This window comes from Chaetomium fimeti (assembly GCF_033439085.1).
Source record: "Chaetomium fimeti strain CBS 168.71 chromosome Unknown B0H64scaffold_3, whole genome shotgun sequence".
NCBI lineage: Eukaryota > Fungi > Ascomycota > Sordariomycetes > Sordariales > Chaetomiaceae > Chaetomium > Chaetomium fimeti.
Genome location: NW_026944331.1, coordinates 3,649,294 through 3,672,580, shown reverse-complemented (window position 1 = coordinate 3,672,580; position 23,287 = coordinate 3,649,294). Strand labels below are relative to the sequence as shown.

The 23,287-nt window shown below is 48.9% G+C and overlaps 4 protein-coding genes across 4 annotated transcripts; 3 read left to right on the top strand and 1 right to left on the bottom strand.

Annotated features, from left to right (window-relative positions):
* Nucleotides 1–14,245: 14,245 nt before the first annotated feature.
* Nucleotides 14,246–15,116, top strand: B0H64DRAFT_131819 (uncharacterized protein; the record flags this gene model as incomplete). Its single annotated transcript, XM_062798134.1, has 1 exon — nt 14,246–15,116. A coding segment is annotated over one exon (693 nt), but the record flags the coding sequence as incomplete, so codon positions are not given.
* Nucleotides 15,117–15,392: 276 nt separating this feature from the next.
* Nucleotides 15,393–17,280, top strand: B0H64DRAFT_473857 (uncharacterized protein). Its single transcript, XM_062808017.1, has one exon. The coding sequence runs from the start codon at nt 15,857–15,859 to the stop codon at nt 16,967–16,969; it is 1,113 nt and encodes a 370-aa protein (XP_062661311.1). The 5' UTR covers nt 15,393–15,856; the 3' UTR covers nt 16,970–17,280.
* On the bottom strand, nt 17,281–18,516 carry B0H64DRAFT_393066 (uncharacterized protein). The gene has a single exon (XM_062803610.1). The coding sequence runs from the start codon at nt 18,073–18,075 to the stop codon at nt 17,389–17,391; it is 687 nt and encodes a 228-aa protein (XP_062661310.1). The 5' UTR covers nt 18,076–18,516; the 3' UTR covers nt 17,281–17,388.
* Nucleotides 18,517–18,678: 162 nt separating this feature from the next.
* Nucleotides 18,679–22,597, top strand: B0H64DRAFT_131790 (nacht and ankyrin domain-containing protein). Its single transcript, XM_062798133.1, has 4 exons — nt 18,679–19,239; nt 19,285–19,588; nt 19,639–19,878; nt 19,979–22,597. Exons 1-4 carry the CDS (start codon nt 18,836–18,838, stop codon nt 22,496–22,498), a joined length of 3,468 nt encoding a protein of 1,155 aa, XP_062661309.1. The 5' UTR covers nt 18,679–18,835; the 3' UTR covers nt 22,499–22,597.
* Nucleotides 22,598–23,287: the final 690 nt, after the last annotated feature.

The window sequence follows — 23,287 nt, the reverse complement described above, 5'->3', positions numbered from 1 at the left end:
TACCTAAGCTTAAAAGCCCCTCTAGTTAGTAACAATTTAATTCTAATTAATAATTATCTCCCTACCTTTATTAAGATAGACTAGCTTAATAGAATATAGTAGCTAGTTCTTATTATAAATAACCTAAGTAAAGGCTATAGGATTTCTATTAATATTATTAGAAGCTAATATCTCTTCGAAAGTATAGTACTACTTATACCAGATATAGTTACTATATTAACTATTAAGTATAGGTCTAAGCGAAATATAACTATAAAAAGGTATTATATTATATATAGTATATCTACCTAGAGTAGTTATTACTATCTGTTAATATTACTTATAGTAATATTTATAAAGAAAAAGGTTCCTATAAGGAAGTTAGTTTACCGATAACTAGAAGGAGGAATAAGTTAGAAAAAGTATATCTATTACCGAAAGCTTAAATAAGTAAAGTAGCGGCCTAGTTAGGGCAGTTATAAAGCTTATAGAGGCGATAACCGAGAGAACCTCTATTCTACAACTCAACGAAAACAGATTATAGCCTTCTAATTAGAACTCCTCTCTATACCCAGAGCTTATTAAAGTAGATCTTTATAAAGCCGGCCTCCTTAAATAGTATTATAAGTTTGTTAGGGTTGTTGGGAAGCTTCTACTACTAATAAGGAACCTTAAGGAGATTATTACTATAGATTTAAAAGAAGTAGATAAATGGAATAACGATTTCTAGCCTAGACTATATTTCCTCTATATTATAAATCCTATTAGAGAGAGGAGGGTTATTAGAATATACTTATATAATCTAAACGAATTAAAGACTATAAGCTATAACCTTATTAGAAAGAGTAGTTAAATCAACTAGGCAATTAGTAAGGGGTAGTTCTAGTAAATATAATATAAGGTTAATTTTAACTTATTTCTAAATCGCTAAGTAAGAGGTTTAATTTATAGGCTAGTTAGCTATAATATTATAAATTCCTAGATAGGAGCCTAGTTAAATTTAAAAGGGAAGTAAAAGATCAGAAGTTATACCTACTATTAATTAAAAGGTAAGTAAGGTTAGGAAGTAAAAAGGAACAAAGAAGGGGGGGATAAATAGAGAATTTATACTTAAAGATACTTAGAACTAGGAGTATTTCTATCTTAATACTACTAATAAAAACTTTTACCCTTAATAATATACCTTCTATAGGACTTTAATCTAGGAAAAATAAGTAAGAATATTAGCTAATCTAGGAGATTAAAATACTAATATATTAAGTAAAGCCAGGTAAAGGACCCTAAGAGAGATCGGATTCCTATATAAGATTGGATAGCTCTAGAGCCCTACCTTTAAAGAGAGTAGAATTAAGCTATACTAATAGGATAGAGTATTAGAAAGGAGATCTATAAATAAAGTCTTTAGTAACTATCCTCCTCTCCTCTTTCTATTCTCCTTTCTAAAACTATTAGCCCTTCTACTATAGGTTCTTAACCTCTCTAACCCTCTCCCTATTCTACTAACCAGACTCCCTAAACCTCTCTATAATAGTTGCTTATAATAGCTTTATAAAGTAAAGGGCAACCCCCTTCTAGTTAGTAGCTGCTAATACCTCCCTCTAACTTATTAAATATTACAAACCTATAAGTTATATACCGGGCTTATATCGAGCTTTATAGAGACCTTTATATATTAACTTTTATACTAATACCTATCTCTAGTAACCTAGAACCTTAAGAATTGTAGAACTTTAAGGATTACTACTAATAGATACTTACCTTCTAGCAACTAGAGGAGGGCATTAACTTAGTACTCTATAAGATAAATAATAAAAGAATTCTACTAATATTAAACAAGTATATAGAATATATACTAATAATCGAAGCTAGTAGGTCTAACTAGTTTAGAATACTACTAGGATTAGTATATAATAAAGAGGTAATAAGGTAGTTATTTCCTAACTATAAGGACCCTCTATTTAGAGAGGTTCTCTACTTTGATTTACCCTAGTATAATATTATACTATCTCTCTATAATATTAAAGGGCGGATTATTAGGAAATAGTAGTTAGACTAAACTAGTATTATAGCCCTTCTATACCTTTCCCTAGCTTACTATTAGTACTATATCTTCCTCTTTCCTAAGTCTATTACTAATAACCTCTAACTAGTAGAGGTTCTATAGTTTAAGGAAGAACCTTTAGAAGAAGCTAGAATAAAGCGGTTCTAGGTAATCCTCTACTACCTTAATAGAGATATAGAAGAAGCTTATTAGTTAGTTATAATCTACAATTAGATATAAGGATCCTATTACTATATAAACTTAGAGGATAGTAGCCTCTATAATAATATTATTAACGTTAAAGAGGTAATTTTTATAGTTATTAAATATTTAGAAGGGATTACTTAGCCGGATATCCGAGTAATTAACTACCTAATATAGTTGTAAGATTAGGAGTATAGGATCTAAATAGTTAAGTTTATCCGATTTTTCTTCTAAGATATTAGAATCTATTAGGGTTATACTATAAATATAGATTAATATATAACCCGGCCTTATTATAGACTAACTAAAGAGAGGGCCTAAGCTAAAATACTAAATAAGTAGTTTAAAGTTATTAGAGTAGCTCTAAGTAATACTACTACCTATTTACTCTATATTAAGATAGTATAGGATAACTATAAAAATAGTAACCTCTATAATACTAAGGTTTAGATACCTCCTAGTTAGGTTACTCTATAATAGAGAAATAACTTACCTCTAGATACTAAAGGATAGTTTATATCTCTAACTTAAAGATAATAGAAGGAGAATAAAAGTAGCCTAGATAATAATAAAGTAGCTATTATATAACTAACCTCTATACTCCTAGATATACTAGTTAGACTATCTAGATAGGTAACTCTAAAGGTTAGAGCTAAAGCGATATTAGCTACTCTAAGGTAGAATTTAGCTAGGTTATTAAAATTCTTAAAGAAGAACCAGTTTTATAACCTACCTAAGCTAATTACTAAAGTACTAAATAAACTCGGTAATAAAGGTATACTACCGGATAGCTCTAACTAGAAGAACTCGGCTCTTATATCTCTTAGTAGTACCCCGGTTCTTAGTAGGGCTCTAAGTAAGGAGTATAAGCCAGTTATTAACCCAGCTAAAGTACTTTAAGTAGTAAGCTTTAAAGCGGGCTCTAATATTCTAGTCTACCTTTAGTAGATCCGATATAAAGCTATAACCTAGAATAGAGAACTCTAGAAAGTAGTCTATATATAGTACTATAAAGCTAAGATAGCGAGGTAGGCTATAGCCTAGTAGGTACTCCTACCAGTACTACCGGTACTATAGCTGTCTGTACCCTAACTACTTTAGACTCCCAGCCCTATTATTTAACAATCTTCTCAAATCAATACTCGATTAGTAGTAGTACCCTCTAGTTAGTAGAGGAATAACGAGACTATAGGGATATATAATTTAATATATACTACTAGCCTAGAGGATCTAGAACTAGGTTTTAAATAGCCCTCTATCTACAATTACTATAGCTTACCTATCTATTATTTAGAGTCCGAGTACTTAGTATAGTAGCAGAGTTAGGTTCTTATATAAAGGAAAATAGTAGGTATACCTATATAGTATAATCGCCGCCTATAGGACCTAGCATCGTATATAGAGTATATATAATGTAACGGTTAGGAAGAATAGATTCGAACTTATAGGTAGGAGCTATTGTAAGTTCGAAAGGGAAGTATAAACTAGGATAACGAGCTCCCTCTAACTAGAGGGACATTGGGTTAGGAATTTCGTTTTTCCATTTCTTTATTACATTCATCTACCTAGAGTATCCTTATATTTAGTTAGAGGCTCGAGCCTTCTCAGAGTTTATAGGATATACAATTCTATCTCTTTTTCTATACTTATTAAAGTAACCTCTTTTTACAGTAGTTATAACTATAGTCTTCTAACTAGAAGGCTATATATATAGATATATTAATTCTATAGTTATAGGATCTATAGTATTAAAGATTATTCTCTAAGCTAATTCCTCCCTTATATAACATTAATATTATAATATATATATAGTATATAACCTACTATAAGTATTTGGTAGTGTATGTGGTTTTAAGGTATATTGCTACTTTAATAACTATTAGCTTCTAACTAAACTCTATTAAGCTAAAAGAACTTTTTAACTCTATTAGGTATATATAGTATATAGATAGATATACTATCTAGGGTTTCTAGAAGATAAGTCCCTCTCTCGCTATTCTTCCTAATATAGTATAGCCTATACTATCTAAATTATAGCTTATAGAACAAGCTTATATTAATTTTTCTAATATTATTATATACTAGAACCAGATCTTTAATAGCTATTATAGCTCTTTCTGATTGGAATTTATAGCTATTAGCTTCGTTCTTCTAGACAGCTACTTTAGCTCTTATAGCTATAACCCTCTCTACTATAATATCCTAGTTCTATTCCGCTCTTATAAGTAGTTTGTACTAGAGTTCCAGAAATCTTATTTAAGCTTTGAGTAAGTCCTTACCCTCTATTGTGACGAACCTGTCTCTGGACCCGTCCTGTTAGGGTTCAGTATCAGTCGAAGGTATTCTCTCAAGGGTGCTTGGGTTCGGTGCAGCCAAAGGGTGCACAACAAAGACTTGTCTCAACAGTAGGCTCCTGAGCTTGTAGCGAACTGTAGTTGTGATTGCTAACTGGAGAACTCCCAGAGCTCTCCAGAACGAGTGACTATATACTATCTAAATTCTTAGTGCTCAAGGTGCTCAAAGCCCCGTCGCTGAGCATTCTGAGCACATGGTGCTCAGGGTGCTCACAACGTCCTTGGTGAGCAGAATGAGCACCTGCTCATTCTCTTGGCACAGTCCTTCATGAGCAATGAGAGCTACCGTCCCATTGGCCATACATCTTCCTTAATGATTGGCTCGGGATACTGCCAGCGTACCCCGCCGGCCGGCTGCAGGCGGCCATATCCGTGACACGATGCCCCTCCCCTGAGGTCGGCGCCTCGACGACTTGTTCTTTTTGCCAATTTCCCTGAAATAGCGCCAACAGCCTTAAATTCTTTTCTGGGTAAGTGCTTCGCTCCTTCCATTCATTGTCGCCAATCATGCCTGTTAACCGCGTGCGAAAGAACCGTTCCCAAAAGTCCAGCACCGAACGTCGCCGTCACCGTGCCGCGGAACTTAGCGTTCTCGCTGTCGAGATGGTTCGTTGTTCTCGTTGTGAAGAAAAGAAACTTCCCGATTGTCGTGTCCCCGAGGGCGACGACACCTGCACCAACTGTTCTAGCGTCGCCAATCGGTCCTGCGATTGTTTTGGATACGACGAGTCGTCCATCCAGCGCGTGGTGGCTCGGAAACGCGAACTGGATAAGGAGCAGCGGGAGGCCGATCGCGCCTTGGGTGCGGCTTTGGCCAAGGTAGATCGTCTTCGTCGGCAGCGCGAGGCCTTGGAGGTGGAAGCCCTCCGCATGTTCCGCAAGGAGAGCGAGGTGTTGACGGAACAGGAGCGCTGCGAGGTCCTGGGTGCTGCTGCCGCTCCTCTTCCCTGGGCTCAAGAGTTCGTCTCCCCGTCCTCCCTAGCCGTCCCTTCTTGCTGACCATGCTTAGTTTTCCCTTGGACGACCCCTTCCTCGCCGGGGTCGACCTGTCTGCGGGGTTCCCTTTGGTCGATCAGGGTTCCTCTGGTGGAACTCCTGGAGTTTCTCGGGGCAGTTGAGATTTGTAGCTGGTTGCCATGAATTGTCTTCTGGGCCAAAGTCCAGCCACTTGACCAAATACTCCAACTGTCCTTCCGTGATGCGTGAGTCTAGGACTTCCTCAACGTCCCATTCCTCCTCTTCATCTTCTGCCTCGGCGTCCTTGTCGAGTCGTGCGCCCTTGGGCGCTGGTTCCAGAAGTGAGATGTGGAAAACGTTGGTCCGTAGTCGCATTGTCGAGGGTAACGCGAGAGCGTAATTGTTCTCCGAAATCTTTTTGTCGATCTTGAACGGTCCGACTTTGCGAAAGTCGAGCTTCCTGCTTGGTCGCTTTGTGCGAAGATTTCGAGAAATGAGGTAGACTTTGTCCCCCTCCTCTAGGCGAGGTCCCTCGAGCCTGTTTCTGTCGTAGAACTTCTTCATGCGTGCTCGCACGAATTCGAGTTCTTCCTTGAGCATCGCGTGTAGCGAGCTCATTTTGTCGGCTTTGACTGCCGCTCTGGGCACCGAAACCTCGGGCCCTTGTCGCAAATCTGCTTCGTAGCCGAAATTCGCGAAGAATGGCGTGACCTTGGTGGTCTCCGTGACGGTGGTGTTGTAGGCGAGTTGTGCCGTTGGCAACAGCTCGACCCAATCGTCCTGCTGGAAGTTGACGTACAACCGTAGGTATTGTTCAACGATCTGGTTGAGTCGTTCCGTCTGTCCGTCTGTCTGTGGGTGGTAAGCAGTCGAAAGCTTACTCTTCGTACCCAGCTTCGTCATCAGAGCCTGCCAAAACTTTGATGCGAACTTGGTGTCTCTGTCCGTGATCCATTCCTCTGGCCATCCGTGGACCGAGGTTATGTTGCGATAGATCACGTCTGCGAGTTGTTCTGCTGACCATGTTTCCTTGTAAGGGAGGAAGTAACTCCACTTGGTGAGTCTGTCCACCATCGTGAGGATGCTGTCGTATTCCACTCCCGTTACTGAGTCCTTGGATATCGGCAGCTTGGTGATAAAGTCCATCGTCACCGAGCTCCATGGTCGTTCTGCGACTGGCAATGGCTGTAGTAGCCCGTACGGCTTGTGTCGTCCTGGCTTGCTCCGCTTGCAGAGGTCGCATTCCGCTCGGACCCCTTCTGCCGTCTGCTTGATTCCTGGGAAGTCGTAGTTCTGCTTGACTTTCGCAATTGTCTTGCTGATTCCCATGTGTCCTCCGAGTCTCGACTCGTGGATTTTTTGAATGAGCTCCTTTTGGTCACCAAGCCTGACGTAGGCCTTGTCGTGGTACCAGAGTCTCGTCCCTTCAAGTCGCAACCCTGCGATCTTGGATTCTGGCTCTTCTTGCCATGCATCGCGCTTGTCGTCCGTGATGATTCCCTGGAAGTCTCGTTCCAGTCGTTGTTCCCTGAAAGTCGCACAACATTCTATAAACGGTTGCAGAGGCCTGCCTTCAGGACCTTCCGACTGCTGCTGAAGTGCTGCGATCTCGTAGTCTTCAGTCGGTTGGGAAGCGTGCCGTAGGGATCCGTCTGTCTGCTGATGTAGCAATGGTGGTGAGACTTCAGATGTGTTGTCGTGGTGATCCGCTCTCCTACTCAAGGCGTCCGCTCGTGCGTTCTCCGAGCCTTTCTTGTAGTGGATCGTGAAGTTGAATTCGGACAGGAATTCTGCCCATCGAGTCTGTCGTCCGTTCAGCACCTTGGTGGTGGTGAAGTATCGTAAGTTCTTGTGGTCCGTGTACACCTGGACTTCGTGTGTCGTGCCGCTGAGGTATGGCCTCCATTCCTGAAATGCTTCAATGATTGCGAGAAGCTCCTTGTCATGGATCGGGTAGTTGTTTCTTGGAGAAGAACGCAACTGGGTGAAGCTTGCCGTCCTTGTCCCTCTGACCAAGTTGCCCTCCGATCGCGAAGTCCGAAGCATCAGCCTCGACTTCGAAAGGTGTGCTTGGATCAGGCAGCATGAGCACCGGGTCGGCGATGATCGCATCGCGGATCCGCTGGAAAGCCTGCTCGTGCTCCCGCTTCCACTGGAATGTGGCATCCTTTTTGGTAAGTTCGTGCAGAGGTCTCGCGAAGTCGCCAAAATTCTTGATGAACATTCTGACGAAGTTGGCGAATCCGATAAATCCTCTGACCTCTGTGGCGTTCGTCGGTGTCGGCCACGTCTTGACAGCTTCCAGTTTCTCGGGTTCGATTTTGACCCATCCCGGGGAGATTTCGTAACCCAGAAACACTGTCTTCTTGACATGAAACTCGCTCTTGTCCTTGTTGACTGACAATTTGTGCTCGTGCAGTGCGTCCAGCACCTGCCGCACGTGTTTCTTGTGTTCTTCGAGTGTCTTGGAGTAGATGAGAATGTCATCCAAGTAACAGACTGCAAATTTATCGAGGCAATGTCGAATTGCGTGATCGATAGCGGCTTGAAACGTCGCTGGTGCGTTGGTCAACCCAAACGGCATGACGAGGTACTCGTAGTGTCCGTAGGGTGTCCGAAAAGCCGTCTTCCATTCGTCTCCTTCCTTGATGCGGATGTGGGCGTACGCTGTTGGAAGGTCGAGACGCGTGAAGTATTGTGCCCCTGACAGCTGGTCTCGAAGCCTTGAGATCAGTGGCAGTGGGTAGCGGTTCTTCACCGTCTCGTCGTTCAACTGTCGGTAGTCCACACACATCCTGAGTTTCCCATCCTTCTTTGGAACGAAGAGGACTGGGTAGCCCGCTGGAGATGTCGATGGTCTGATGTGTCCTATCTCGAGGTTCTTTTCGAGATAGCTCCTCAACTCTGCATCTTGCTTCTCGTTGGTGTGATACACCTTGAAAAACTTCAACTGGGCTCCTTCCTTGAGTTTGATTTCGTGATCCCAAGGTCCGTGGTCTGGTAGCCCTGCAAGATGTTTTGCCGTGAACGCCGGATGTCCCTTGTAATCGTCTGGGATCTGTCCCGTTTTCGCGTTCTTCGCTGTACCCTCGTAGTACGCGAACTTGTTGTTCCCAGGCTCGATGCTTGCTGCTTCGAGTTCCCTGACTTCTTCTGCTGCCAGCTCGATGCTTGCCGCTTCGAGCTGATTGACCCATTGTTCGTGTTTGAGCATTCCGTGCTCGTCGACTGAGACGACGGCGATGGTTCGTTCCTCCCGTGTCTGCTTCTTTCGTCGTGTGCCGCTTCTTCCGGACTCCAGAGTGCGTGGTTCTGCACTGGCTGCTTCCTGCGGTGGGCCCGTAGAGGGGGTTCGTTCTGACCCGCTGCTCTCCCGTGGCTCCTGTTCTGCGCGTTCTCCCATCGAGTTGGTCGGATGCTCCCGCTGTTCCCGCGGTCGCAGATGGCCATCTCCCTTCCAACTGATGTCTGGGTCGTAATCCTCATGCCATGGGCGTCCGAGAATCATGTCTTTCTCTGGTCCCATGTTCACGATGTCAAATACCACTTGGGTGGTTTTTCCCTCCACCTCGATGTCGAGTGGTTCTGTTTCTCGTCGTACCCATTGCGTGTCGAATGGTCCTTTGACGACGTGTGGTTGCTCCTTGATCCTCCATGGGATTCTGAGTTGATTCACAAATGCGGGCGAGATGAGATCCATCTGCGCTCCTCCATCCACTAACGCGAGGGCTTCGATCTTCCCCCATCGCGCTGTGATCCAGAGCCTGTTGTCTGGCTTGGTGCTTCGTACAGCAGCTACTTCGTGTTCGTCTGCTGGGAGGTCGTTGTAAGGCTTCTGCTTGCGCCAGTTCTTCCTGTACTGCGCAGCCTGTCTCCGTTGTTGTGGAGTTAAAGATTTCCGGGCCCCTCGGAGGGCCCTGAGCCGTTTCCCAAGCTCTCGTGGTGTTTCAAGGCGTCCCTGTCCGCACCTTGGCTTGCGGCGTCAATCGTCTGGTGTTCTTGGAGCCATTGGGCCGCCCATGCCTCAACTGGGCGCCTCTCGTTCCTTCGGGACGCTCTCGTCCTCTGGTGTGGCTTCCTCTGGGATTGCTGTTCCATGTATCCCCAGATTTTCTCGTCGGCGTGTGGTAGGCAGTCTGCGCTTCGGCATTCGTTGACTCCTACGCCCGCCATACAGCGTCGGGGCCAGGCTGCCTTGGGTTTAACCCTCAGCCTGCCCTCGTGAGTGCGTTGGGTGTCCCACAACATGCCTGCGGGAGCGTCGCCGCTGTCGTATACCCATCTGATGGGTAGGGGTTGCATTCCTTTTTCTTCCCTCGTGGGCCAGAAACTGTTGCGAAATTTGTCCTGGAAGTGGTACCGACATTCGTGCGCGATGCATTGGAACCAGGGCAGGTAGATGTGACTCTCTTTTCGTGGGTCCACCCGCTCGTGGTCTTCTGATAACAACTGGAATCCCTCCGTGTTGTTCTCGCCCCGGAAACCCCACCATTCGAGGTCGGAGGTTTGTCGTCCGGCGCGCACGATGTGCTGATGTCGCGTCCAGTATTCTTCCCAGCTCTGCTGTTTGCTTCCTTTCGCCGCATTCTGTTCCTGTGCGTAGTCGAAAAGTTGCTCGGGGTACCGTACTCCGTTTTCGTATCCTTCCGCCTCTTCGGTGGGTCCATCCCACGGTGTGTGGTGCGGAAGTGCCTGACGGATGTCGTCCTGCAAAGCCTGTGCCTCTCTTAATGTCTTTTCGACGTGATCCCCGGCCCTGTTGTTGGCCTCGGTGATCTCTTGGACTCGTTCCTTGGCGAAATCGAGTTCCGCGCAAAGTCGTCCGTACTGGTCGTTCCTTCTCTGGAGAAGTTGCTCGAGTTCTTCTTTCTCTCTTGACAACTCCTCGATCCTTTGCCGTTGGCTTAGGACCCTCTGCTGTAGGAAGGTGAGGTTCGGGCTGACTCCTCCTTCACCCTCGTGGGTTCGCCATTGCCCGTCCTCTTGCTGAACCAGGGTGATGCCCCAGTCCTCAGCGACTTGTCGGATGTACCGCGGGGGAGCCAGTTCTCCCTCGTCATCCGTTTCGATGAAAGCGTGATGGGCGGTGTCATTTCCCTCCTGGTGGTTGCTGCTCCTCAAGTCTTCTTGATCCGAGTCGGTGAGTTCATCGTCCTGCTCGATGACTCGGTCAATGTCGATTTCGAGGTCGTCCTGCGTGTAGCTGGCGGCTGCGACCTCCAGAAACCGGGTTCTTCTTCCGACCGTGTCTTGGTCGATGGTGGCAGCTTCCTTCCCTGGAACCGGTCTCCACCCTTTCTTGCTGCGGCAGTCACGTTTGAAGTGACCCTTCCTCCCGCAGTTGTAACAGGTGATGCCTGATTTGTCCTTGGCACCATCTCTCTTTCCTGCCCACTGTGCCTGGGCAGCGCTGACGTCCATGGGTCCCGAGTGCGTGCCGTATGACGTGCTCTGGTGCTGGCGTTTCTTTTTGTCGTTGGGCTTGTGGTAGCCTGCGGATCGCTGAACCTCGCTGCCCTTCTTCTGTTGTTTGCGGGCGAACTGTCGGTCGTCAATCTTGACAGCCATGGCGATGTACTCGTCGAGTGTGTCGGGTCGGCTCTCCTTGTAGAGCTCGTCCTTGACCTCCTCCTTCAGCCCTCCGTAGAACAGGTGCATCAGCCCCTCGTCGTCTATCTCTGCCTTCATGGAGTCTTGTCGGAAAATCGTGGCGTAGGCGGTGGCTGACCTAGTCTGCTTCAGCCGTCCTAGCCGTTCCTGGGCGTGTAACTTCTCGTCCTTGTCACCGAACACCTTCTGAATCTCACTCTCGAACTCGGAGTAGTTCTCGAAGACCTTTTTGGTGAAGGGTTTGTGGATTGCTCCGCCGAGGAAATCACTCAGTGTTCCCGTGAACCACTTGAGGGCCTTGTCCTTGAGTCGGGTGGCGGCGTATCTGGTCTTGGATTCCTCAGTGGCGAACTGGTGCGAGTTGTGGTCGAGATAGTTCCGCATCTCCGTGATCCAACCTGGCAAGGCTTCCTGGTCGCCCCCGTACTTCTCGGGTTGCTCCAATTTGACCTTCGTCTTGGCCGGGTCCTTGGTGTGGACCTCGGTCGCCGCAAGTCGGGCTGCCAATGCCGCGTTGCTGGCCTTGGTCTTCGCAAGCTCTTCTTCAGTTTCGTCGAGTCGTTCGGTGACTCTCTGAAGCGCGGCCGTGATCTGGCCCGGCGTCGGTTGAGTTGCCATGTCGTTTTACCTTCGAGCCTGAACTGTAACAGATCAAAGGGAGTTAGCAACGTGTGACGAACCTGTCTCTGGACCCGTCCTGTTAGGGTTCAGTATCGGTCGAAGGTATTCTCTCAAGGGTGCTTAGGTTCGGTGCAGCCAAAGGGTGCACAACAAAGACTTGTCTCAACAGTAGGCTCTCGAGCTTGTAGCGAACTGTAGTTGTGAATTGCTAACTGGAGAACTCCCAGAGCTCTCCAGAACGAGTGACTATATACTATCTAATTCCTGGGTGGATATGCCTCCACGAGAGTATATCCTGGGCGGATATACTCGCTATGGTCCATACCGTTCATATCCCTGGATATGCCTTCCTTGGCATCTATCCAGGGTGCTGCATGCCCTGGTTGCAATGATTGGTCCGGGCCGCCTCCTGGGCGTTCCCCTCTGGTCCGCATGCATGCGGCCCAGTCCGTGACATATTAGGAATAGTTCAACTCTAAAGGTTTTACTCTGGCGATATATAAGCTATTGAGATATTAAAAGTTATCCACAACTTTAAGATTAAACTAGAGGTTGGCTACTTCCAATACGATAACATATCTTCAAACGATACTTATATCGCCGCTATCCTCCTCAATATCCAACAACCTTCCTAACTCCAATCTCCCGATAAGAAGAAGCAACGACAACTACACTATCTCAGCTATATTATCAATTTCGGTACGAAAGCCTTTATTAAAGCCAACAATAAGGAATAGAGGGAGGAGGATAGTTATAGACCGATTAGAAGACTTTATCGTATTATCTACTATATTCACCGTAGCCTACAGCGATATAAGACATTTAATAAAGCCGCCGAGATAGAACGGATCTCGGTAGCTGTAATTAGCAACTTTAATATCCTATTATTAGGCCCAGAATACCTAGTTTAATTATAATTAGTTGCTGATAACGATATATGTTGGAACTCGGTCTTCCTAATAATCAAATACACCTTTAAACTTAGAGGGGTAGTTGACTTCTTTTATATAGCCGAGAGGGATGGTCTGGCCGACTCTCTAAGTAACGAAGACTAGCTGATGCTAATTGAGATCCAAATAATCTTAAAGCTATTTATAACTATAATAAAGTTATTGGAAGGAAACGGATTAACGATGCCCAGCATCATTCATACAGTCCATTCGCTATTTAATAGCTTAGAGGTTAATCTTATTTACTTTAGCACCTCCTAAACAATAAACGTGCCCCCCCCAGAGATCTTAGAGATAGCACTACCTCCTACCCCCTCTCAACAACCCTAATAATATACTACCTTACCACAGCACTTAGATAGCTATAAGGTTAATCATCTAAGCTAGCGAACGATAACCATATTATAGGAAGAGGCTAGCAATAAACTAGCACCTCCTTTAGCTCTATTACTTTTAGTAGAAATAGATAGGATATAGTTTATCCGGGCAGGTATTAGAGCCACCATTATAAAGCTTAAGGAATATTGTAACCTTCTTAACGATTCGTCAGTATATTAGTTTACGATAATCTTATATCCAAGTTACAAAATACTCTAGATATAGAAGAACCTCTAGCTATACTAAGTTAATAGCTATATTACCAGCTTAAAGCAATGCTTTAAAGACTAGTACATATATATCAAAGAGGTTATTATTAGTAATACGGCTATATAGGAGGAACAGGAGGAGGAGGAGCAGGATAACTTCTTCGCCAGTTTCAACTATTAAGATAACGACAGTGACGATCGCAACGAAGTCGACCGCTATCTATCTAAGCCACCCATCAAAATTAATAACCTGCTAGATTAGTAGAAGTTGAACGTTATATAGTTTCCCCAGCTTTCTATAATAGTGTTTAACTATCTCTCTATCCCAGCGATATCTTCCAAATACAAACGGATATTCAGTCGCGCCAAACATACAATAGTCCACCAACAACACGCACTTCACTCGGATATAATCAACATACTCCAATATTTAAAGAATTGGGTAAGAAACAGCGAGTTCTGAAGCGCTAGCATTAGTTGTTAGGGATACAGATATCGGCTAGGGCCAGGGGTAGGGGGGTCAGGGGCAGGGGGGTCAGGTGACCAGGGGGGCCCAGTTTATAGTTGTATAGTTAGAAAAAAATACGATTTGAAAGATCTGAATTTTATTGCGTTTTTGAGCGATTCAGCGGATTGCAAGATCGTTTAGTTTGACTGCGTTTTGATGGATTGATAGATCTGATGGCTGTAAGTCAGGAAGATCAAGGAGAGGGGGTGGTGGGGGTTAGGGTTATATATGGGATTTGATTTGACCCAAGGCAAACAAATTCAAACAAGTCAAATTTGGCCAACTCTGGGCCAAATCAACGCAAATGGGCCTTCATATTTGGTTTGTTTGCGTTGTGGGGAACCTTGACCTAGGTAGGTAGTCTCAGACACGGAGCAAACCCAGATGGGGGTTTCGTAGCCGGCCATCTCCCCTCGCACAACGACGGGAGCTGGCCGGTGAGCTTTTGGCTTTTTGGCCCTGTACTAGTTTTCTTGTTGGATCCTCGGTTTCAAACATTACCTGGTACATGTACCTTACGGTCACTCGCACAAAGCACGGTCTGGTCATCATCGAACACCCTAAGGCTCTCTCTAAACACGAACTATGGCGCTATCTACCATCTGGTTCAACGTGCCCTCCACTTTACAGACGTCACTACTGCAGCTCAGCCGAAAGAGTCAATTGTGGAGGGACCTGTCGTCGGCGAGGGCCCCGTTGCCAAGGCCAAACATTGCCGCTTCCGGAAACCCGAACCGGCCTCGTATCCACTTTTCCGGCCCCGGTCCGGGACTCGATCCGGACTTGATTCGAGACTTGGGCTTCACAAGTACAAACACGACAGTGAATTCGAGGGCGGTCACGATATCGGCGCTATTGTTTGTGAGGTCGATGCTGCCGAGAGCCTCATTGTCCGGGGCATCGAACGGGGGATCTGTCCTGACCGTCTCCACAAACCCTGGTTGCAGAACGGGTCCGACTCGCTTCGCTGCGCGGATCACGATTTCGCCCGGGGACTTTTGGTTCGGATGACGAGGCCACGAGGAAGTCTGCCCGTGAGCGGACGACAAACACCGCATTCTCGGCTGTGGGACGAGTGCAGTGCAAGGCTCTCCCCTTCCCGGTACTCAAGACAAGTGCAGGCTTGAACTCTCGCTGAGCCTCAACCCCCTGAGGAACAAGCTGGCGGGCTATGATTTGTCTGAGGTGTTTCACCATGTGCTCTGGGCTCTCGAGGCTCTTCCAAATTCCATGTGGTCAGTCAGGCTGCGCAGACAAAGAACGCGGTGGGCCTATGGGTATGACAGGCCCATCTTGTGGATGTGTTTTGGTTCAGAATGGACAGGGCACAGTATCGTCTGGGTTCGGTTGCCGACCCTCTCGGGGAAATTGAGCCTTGTATATTTTTTAGCTGTTGGTCGGGTGGTTTTGAGGCTATGAGAACATGAACTCGCACGAGTGGATTGGGCCGCATATGCAAGGACATGCAAGCTTGGAGGCTTTGCGGTGGGCGGCCAGGTTTCTCTCAAGATTGGTTGAGTTAGCATATCTTGCCTTTCCCGTGCATGTTGGGGAGTATTATATCCCCGAATGCCTCACCACGATTCCGAGCCTTGTCGAAGATTTGGTCGTATCTGGCGTGGCGGTGTTCCATGAACTGTCTGCCTTGCATGCTGCCACGTCGGATCTGCATGAGCCGGGTTGCCTCGCGTCCAATACCGTGCCGGAAGCGCCCAGAAGCTGCAAAATGCACCACCGAATGCACAGTTCTTCAGGCATCGACTCGCGAGGCTCTGCAAGCCATTGACGACCTTGACCTATTCGCCCCGTCATTACCCCATTTCGAGCCCGAACCATTTTGTATTTGCTTTAAGGGGGCCTTGAAAGAAATGGAGCACTAATAGTGCCTACTCAAAGATCAGGGATTCTGGCGCTGAAATCTGCCAGCACCCAGGCTGCCTCCCAACAATTGCTCGTTGGTTCCTCACGACAGATCAGTCAGAGTGTTCCAACACAGTTTTGTTCACATCGACAGCAGGCAACCACACAAAGCCATTCCAGTAACCATGAAGCCTCGAGAGACCTCAATCTCAACCCAACAGCTTTCACAAGGCCCACCATTCCCCCCCGAAGCGGAACTCATCCACTGGAAGCCACCACCAAGCGACCCCGGCACCCCCAACCACGAGAGCCAGGCCACCCCATCCGACGACGCCTTCACCAGCAGCCTCCCCACCATCTTCATCGACCCATCCAGCGAACGCATCCTGCCCACCACCTCGCACATCCAAACCTTCCTCCACTCGGACCTCTCCTTCACCAAGCTCGACCGCGCCTACCGCCACCTCTGGTGGGCCGGCCGGCAGTTCCCCGCGCGCCCGCTGCACCGCCAGGTGCACGAGCTGGGGCGCGCCGTCGCGCTCACCAGCCGCGCCGACCTGCACCTGGTGTGGTGCCCGCGCACGCGCCGGCTGTTCGTCAAGCCGCTGCCGGCCTACCTGCTCTCGCACGCCTGCTGGGCGCGCCGGTTGAGTGGTGGTGGTGGTGGTGGTGGGGCGGATGGGGAGTTGGAGGCCAGTGCGCGCGGGTTCTTGCTGTCGTATATCTGGCTGGTGCGGGACGAGCTGGATTGGGCGGTCGCGCGGGATGCGCGGCTGCTGCCGGATGGGGTGAGTTGGGTGGCCTGGCGCGGGTTTGTGGAGGCGGTGGTGAGGGGGGGTGGGTTGGATGTGAATGGGTTGGTGGGTGTGCATAGGCGGTTTCATTATGGCGAGTTGAGGGTGAATAGGCTGGATCATCTGTATCGGTTCGGCTATCGCTTGGATGGGCAGCAACTGCTCAGGGGTTACGGGGGGTTGCTGTCGCCGAGTTATAGCGACTTCTTTCGCAAGCGGTTTGGTTGGATTATTATCGCGTTTGCTTTCTGTAATACCGTGTTGTCGGCGTTGCAGGTCGGGCTCGCTGCGGATCCTTTGAGGCCTTCTAAAGCGCTGCAAGATGTTTCAAGCGGGATCGTTGTTCTTAGTTTGGTTGTTCTGGCTGTTACCGTTGTGGTTATTTTCGTTTTGTATTTCGGGTTATTCCTGTTCTTTTTGGTGAAAACGCTGCGGAATACGGCGGCTAGGGAGCAAAAGAGGAAGATATGGATGGGTGGAACGAGAAGCGAGAGTAGTATTTGAGGGGTTTAGGGGATTGTTCATATCAGGGGAATAGATATGAACTCATAGTGCTGGCGGGTTGGGCTTCTATTTGGTTAGACCCGGGCCAGAGGTCAGCAGTTTCCAAGTTCGGACCACCGTCTCTTACAACCAGCCCCGTATGAAGCCGGTACGTGTGAGTGCTGTTTTGGCCCCCGACGGCAGCTTCCCTTATGAAGAACTTTACCATGGCACTCAACAAACACTAAAGTATGTATTGAATTGTATCTAAAATAGACCGAAATATCAGAGCGCGTTGGTTTCCTTTGTTGCTGTACACCCATAGACGAGTGGAAGTTCCATAACAGGGAAGAATTCCAACACAGTTATCATTTAACAAGGTATAATACAACACTTTATCTAAGCCAGTATCACGAATGTGGATACCCCTAATAGTTGGCTCACAACTCGGACACACCCCTCTCGAGACCCAGTTCTAGCGTAAAACGGATACCCATAGCAAACATCCACACCCGCGGATCGATAACAACATCCTGCTTCTGCAGCTCTTGAAGCCGACTCTCCAGCTCGAGCAGCGGCACCTGCAGCTCGACGGCAAATTCCCCCTTATCCAAGCGCTGCTTCCCAGCCTCTGCCCCCTCCTTATCTCGCGCGTGCACAAAGACGGCCGCCAGCCGAGCCGCAATGGGCACGGGACCCGAGGTCAGCGGCGGGCTCGTGTTGATGACGGTGCCTGTCTTGGTTGTTTCTTCTTCTAGTTCCCTGATCGCCGCCTGCTCGGCCGTCTCGGCCCCGGTGCGGTCGATGAAGCCGGCGGGGAACTCTATCGTGTCGGATTCGTACTGCGGCCGGAACTGCCGGACCAGGATGGTGCACCACCGGTCCTGGTTGTCCTTGTAGATGTTGGGGATCAGCGTCCCCACGGGGTTGTGTAGGTTCTGGTGCCGGAGAAAGATGTAGTCTCGCTCTCGCTGGGTTTTGGTCTGATCTCTGGGGTCGATGTAGGTGATGGTGCCGAGCCCTTGGTATTTGCCGTGTGAGATCAAGGTCCTGTTTAGGATGTAAGGGGATGGCCCTCTGCATAATTCTGGCAGCAGGGCTAGCGGCGTTGACTCTGCGGAGGTCATCGTGATAGAGAAGCGTGGTGTGATTCCCAATGAGGGAAATACCCGCGTAGAATAGAAGCTGACTTCATTGGGTTAAAGCAAAATTTTGAGTACCTACGTTAGTTGGGCTCTCCTGATTGCCTCCTATGCCTCACTGCAAGTAGCCTTGCTGAACTTGGTGTCTTCAGAGTGCCTCGTCGGAAGCCCGGTGGCGAGGGTCACAAATAGACTAATGCATGTGGGCTGTGCGGCCTGTGCCAGGCCCCCTGTGCCCAGGATGGGGGGTGGGGGGGTGAGGCGGGTTCATTCGCCATCGAGTCTGCATCGTGTGTAGCACAAGACAGACGGTCAGAAAATGAGTTTGCGAAGCCATTGAGGATCCTTGGCAGAATCGGTCCGTTATTGATCGGCTGTCATTGGGGGCCTCATCGGCGAGATCGACTGCCAATCTTTCGAATCCCCCAGTAGGGTCGTGCTGAAGCCCGGGCCGCATGTCTGCACGCGAGGGGGTGACCATTGGACGCCGACGCGCCACGGCCCTCTGCGTGGGGTTTCAAGGTAACGTTAGGCCGTGAGCTGACGTGCCGCTGAGCCTCTTGAGAATTGATCTCGCAGCTCTCGCAATACACATCGATATGAACTATTCGTAACCAACAGTCCATCGTACTTGTCGCGCTGATATCGGCCTGTAAAGCGCACAGCGTTCACAGCCCAGGAACGGGTTCGTAGACGGCCCATCCATCGCCCGGCGCACCATCCGCGGCCGAAGGTTGAAACCGCCATGGACTCGACCAACACCGTCGTCCCCATTCTCGCTGCAGCCGTCACGATTTGTTCTTACCTTTGGTTTCACAAAAAGCTCACACTTTCCCCAACACCCACTTCCACTCAGCCAACTCGGGTGACTGTTCGCGTGCGTGGTATACCCCTGGATTGGGGAGTCTTGGAATTGCAATCGTTTCTCGCACGCGACTCGCCTGACTCGTGGCTGACCATCGGATCCCTGGCTCCTGAGATCAATGGCCGCTCGTGTACAGCCACCGTCGCCTTCCCAGCCGGACGCTCCTGGAAGGTCCCTCCACTTGTCCCGGGCTCGGGTCTGTCCAATACCCAGATTACGCTTGACGATCGGTTTCTCGGCATCACTCCTCTCTTCACCCCCTCGGAGGACCACCACAAGGTGGAGTATGTAACCCGGCCGCCCTTATAGTAGCGTGCTGACCGTCCTAGCATCATTGCCATCTCCGGCCTCGGCGGACATGCGTTCGGATCCTTCAAGCAGAGGGGTGGAGAGCACATGTGGTTGAGGGACGCACTTCCGCATGCCATTACCGGGGAAGATGGCAAGACGCCGTACGCGCGCGTCATGATTTATGGCTACGAATCGGGTCTTCTGGACGGCCAAAATACGCAAAACATTGAAGACCTCGCAATATCGTTCCACGACAGCCTTCTGTCGCTGGTTACGGCTACTGCTACAGCAAAGCCCATCATATTTATTGCCCATAGCCTAGGCGGGTTGATCGTAAAGCAGGCGAGTTCACTCAGAGCTATCCGTTGGCTGATAATCTAACCGAAGCCTAGGCTCTCATAAACTTGTCAAAGTCCACCGGCGATGACCACCAGAGACTCCTTGGAGCCGTCTATGGCATTGTGTTTTTCGGTGTCCCACACGATGGGATGGATATCACATCGCTCGTCCCGATGGTGGAGAATGGGCGGAACCGGTTCCTCCTCGAGTCCATGGGGAATATAAGTTCACAAGTCCTCACCATTCAACAGCGGGAGTTTCCCCACGCGTTAGGGACCGAAGACAAGTCGGAGGTTGTTTGTTTCTTCGAAACCCGCGAGTCACCCACGGTCGTGGAGGTATATCCAGTGTCTCTATATAATATGTCGTACCACTAACCTATATCTTGCGTAGATCAAGGGCAAGTGGCAAATGAAAGGACCGCCAGCGGTTCTAGTGAGCAAGTCGTCTGCCACGCATTGTCGGCCGTGGGAGAACGGGCCCGACCATATATGCCCTATTAATCGTACCCATTCTGAGATGGTCAAGTTTGGGCCCCACGATCACGAATACGACAAGGCTCTGACACGAATTCGGGGTGTTGCTCGGCGGGCACTTGTAATACGGCACCCAACTTTGTCGGCGTCGGCTCAGCGATGCTTACGATCGCTAGGCTTCCCGGAAGTAGACGCACGATTTCACGACATCAACCCCGCTACCCAAGGAACATGTGAATGGCTCCTTGAACACGCAACGTACAAGAGCTGGGCCTCTTCCTCTCGAGGTCTACTCTGGATCAGGGGGAAACCCGGTTCTGGCAAGTCGACATTGCTCAAGCACGCCCTCAGAAATACCATGAAAACAACCGAACCACTGAACCGGGCCCTCGTACTCTCCTTCTTCTTCCATGGTCGCGGTACTGCGGAACTCCAAAAAACACCACTTGGGCTCTACCGATCGCTCCTTCATCAAATCCTTCGGCAAGTCCCCGACGTTCTCGGACGTTTCGTCGACAGCTTCGACAGGCGGCTACAGGAAAAGGGGGAACCGGGAAAAGAATGGGAATGGCACCAAAACGAGCTGTGGGACGTCTTGGAGTCGTCACTTCCGGTGGTCTTGCAGACCCGCCCCGTCTGGCTCTTCATTGATGCATTGGACGAAGCTGGTAGCGAGAATGCATGCCACATACTTCAAAAAGTCAAGTCATTAATAGTCGGAGGGGTCGGAACGGTTGAAGGGATGCCATCCACTCCCCGACCATTTCGCCTTTGTTTCTCTTGTCGCGATTACCCTGTTCTTGAGGAGGATTTCAAAGTTTTCATCAAACCCACGGCCAACAACCAAAACGATATCTCAACATATGTACAAAGCCGGCTCGCCGCATCCAAATTAAGCCAAACGGAAATTCCAACGTCGATCGCGGAACGCGCTGACGGCATTTTCATGTGGGCTCGTGTCGTGGTGGATCGAGCCCTGGACCTGTTCAGAGGCGGGAAGTCACTTTCGAGCATCGAAAAAATGGTCGAAACTACGCCACCGGAACTGGTTGATTTATACCGGATGCTTCTCAAAGACATCAAGACCGACGAAAGGCTAGCCTCCCTGAAGTTGATCCAATGGACTTGTTGTTCCCTAGAGCCCCTTTCGCTCGACGAACTGCGATGGGCCATGATCGTCGACGCCGACATTCGAGGCTCACACAACTCGCTGGAGAAGTATCGGGAAGAGGAAGACTTCACGCACGACAACGATGCCATGGAAAGGAAAGTGACGACACTCAGTCGCGGCCTTGTTCAGGTCGCGCTCTCATACGACACCCGGGTTGTCCAATTTATCCACCAATCAGCCAAGGACTTCTTCGTCGAGGAGGGTCTGAGGCTTCTAACTTCGGCCGTGACCGATGCCTCCGCGACTGATGCCATTGGAGTGGCGCATTATCAGCTGTCCAGGACCTGCATAGGTTACTTGGCAATGGAGGAGATCGGTCGGGCAATGGAAACATGCCTCGATCCTAACACTCTAAGGATCGGCTTTCCTCTACTCCGCTACGCTACAGTCTCGTGGACGGAGCATGCCAAACAGAGCGAGAAAAAAGGGGTCTCTCAAGACGATCTTCTAGACTATTTTGGCTGGACGTCAAATCATCTTCTAGACCGATGGGTGAACTTGAAAAGGATAGTAGGGAGCTTGCTTACCGCGGGCGGGCTAGATGGACGCGGGCTAACCATGATTCACGTAGCATCGCGCTACGAGTTAATGGGGTTGCTGCGCACAATCCTAGAAAAGTCTAGACAGGTTAACGTTGGCATCAACGCTGTTGATGAGCATCACCGGACGCCGCTCTGGTGGGCTGCTCAAGAGGGGCGGGTGGCCGCTATGCGGGTATTGCTCGATCACGGGGCAGATACTGAAGCCAGGGATAACCAGGGTCTGACACCACTCTTGCGGGCTGCTAGAGGCGGGACGGAGCTCGCTATACGGGTATTACTCGATCACCAGGCGGATATTGAAGCCAGGGATGCCCGGGGTTTGACGCCGCTCTCGTGGGCGGCTACTAGCACGGAGCGGGGGAGCGAAGCTGCTATACAGGTATTGCTCGATCACGGGGCAGATATTGAAGCCAGGGACAACCAGGGTTTGACGCCGCTCATGTGGGCTTTAATAATGTGGCCTGTGAGGGAAGCTGCTATACGGGTATTACTCGATCACGGGGCAGATATTGAAGCCAGGGATAACAAGGGCCTTACACCACTGTCGCGGGCTATAATAATGTGGCCGGGGGGGGAAGCTGCTATACGGGTATTACTCGATCACGGGGCAGATATTGAAGCCAGGGATAACGAGGGCCTTACACCACTCTCGCGGGCTGCTAGAAACGGGGATGAGGCTGCTGTACAGGCGTTGCAACGTGCACGAGGCCATCAAATAACGTAGGAGCGGATTTCGAGAGAGGTGTTAATGGGAACCATACCGAACTCTGATCTATCTGGAGCCCAGAGGAATTAAACTTTCTCCGTTTACTTTTCTTTTGCCTCATTACTTTGCTTGATCCCTCCATTCATTTTGAGTTCTGCTTTTGTTTGACCAGAGGGTGCTAGCTTCGCGCCACTCACCATAACAGATGGTTTTAGCCTACGGTTACGGTACGAATGACGATTGAATTAACACATCCGTGTTGATTCCTTCACAAGAAGTGTCCTCGCCGCGAGGGCGTTGCGGAAGTGTACCGGCCGGGTCCAGTGAGCTATATGTTAGTGTGGGCGTTTAGGGTGCCCACGGGCTGAGGAGTTTAGAGAGTGTGGATATGTAGCGGCGAGTGTAGGGGAGTTTGTAGTCGTGTCGGCCGGGGAGGGGTGGGAGTTGTGGGTGAAGGGTGCGGTATGGATACGGGGTGAGTGAGATGATCGTTGTGGTAATTGCTGGGTATATGCTACTTGTTATGTTGCTATCGATAGCTTGAATGATCAAAACCGCCGGCAAATGGTATCAATAATCATTGGTAGAACCTGGATTAGACTTCGTGATGTGAAGATGGCAGATGGCAAGCAAACAAAGATTGAGAAGCCATGAACCAAGTGCCAAGGCCGAACATTGCCGCTTCAGGAAACTTGAATCGGCCTTGTGTCCACTTTTCCGGCCCGGGTTCGGGATCCGATCCGGGCTGCTGGGCATCTCCCGGGGAAAGCCTAAACTACTAGGTCGAAGACGTTGGTTCGTGAAAGA

Excerpts from the sequence above, each read along its gene's own strand:
- B0H64DRAFT_473857 (XM_062808017.1), top strand. The coding sequence starts at position 15,857 with ATGAAGCCTCGAGAGACCTCAATCTCAACCCAACAGCTTTCACAAGGC.
- B0H64DRAFT_393066 (XM_062803610.1), bottom strand. The coding sequence starts at position 18,075 with ATGACCTCCGCAGAGTCAACGCCGCTAGCCCTGCTGCCAGAATTATGC.
- B0H64DRAFT_131790 (XM_062798133.1), top strand. The coding sequence starts at position 18,836 with ATGGACTCGACCAACACCGTCGTCCCCATTCTCGCTGCAGCCGTCACG. Across the intron at positions 19,240-19,284 it reads GAGGACCACCACAAGGTGGA|CATCATTGCCATCTCCGGCC; the intron begins GTATGTAACCCG and ends TGACCGTCCTAG. Across the intron at positions 19,589-19,638 it reads GCGGGTTGATCGTAAAGCAG|GCTCTCATAAACTTGTCAAA; the intron begins GCGAGTTCACTC and ends ACCGAAGCCTAG.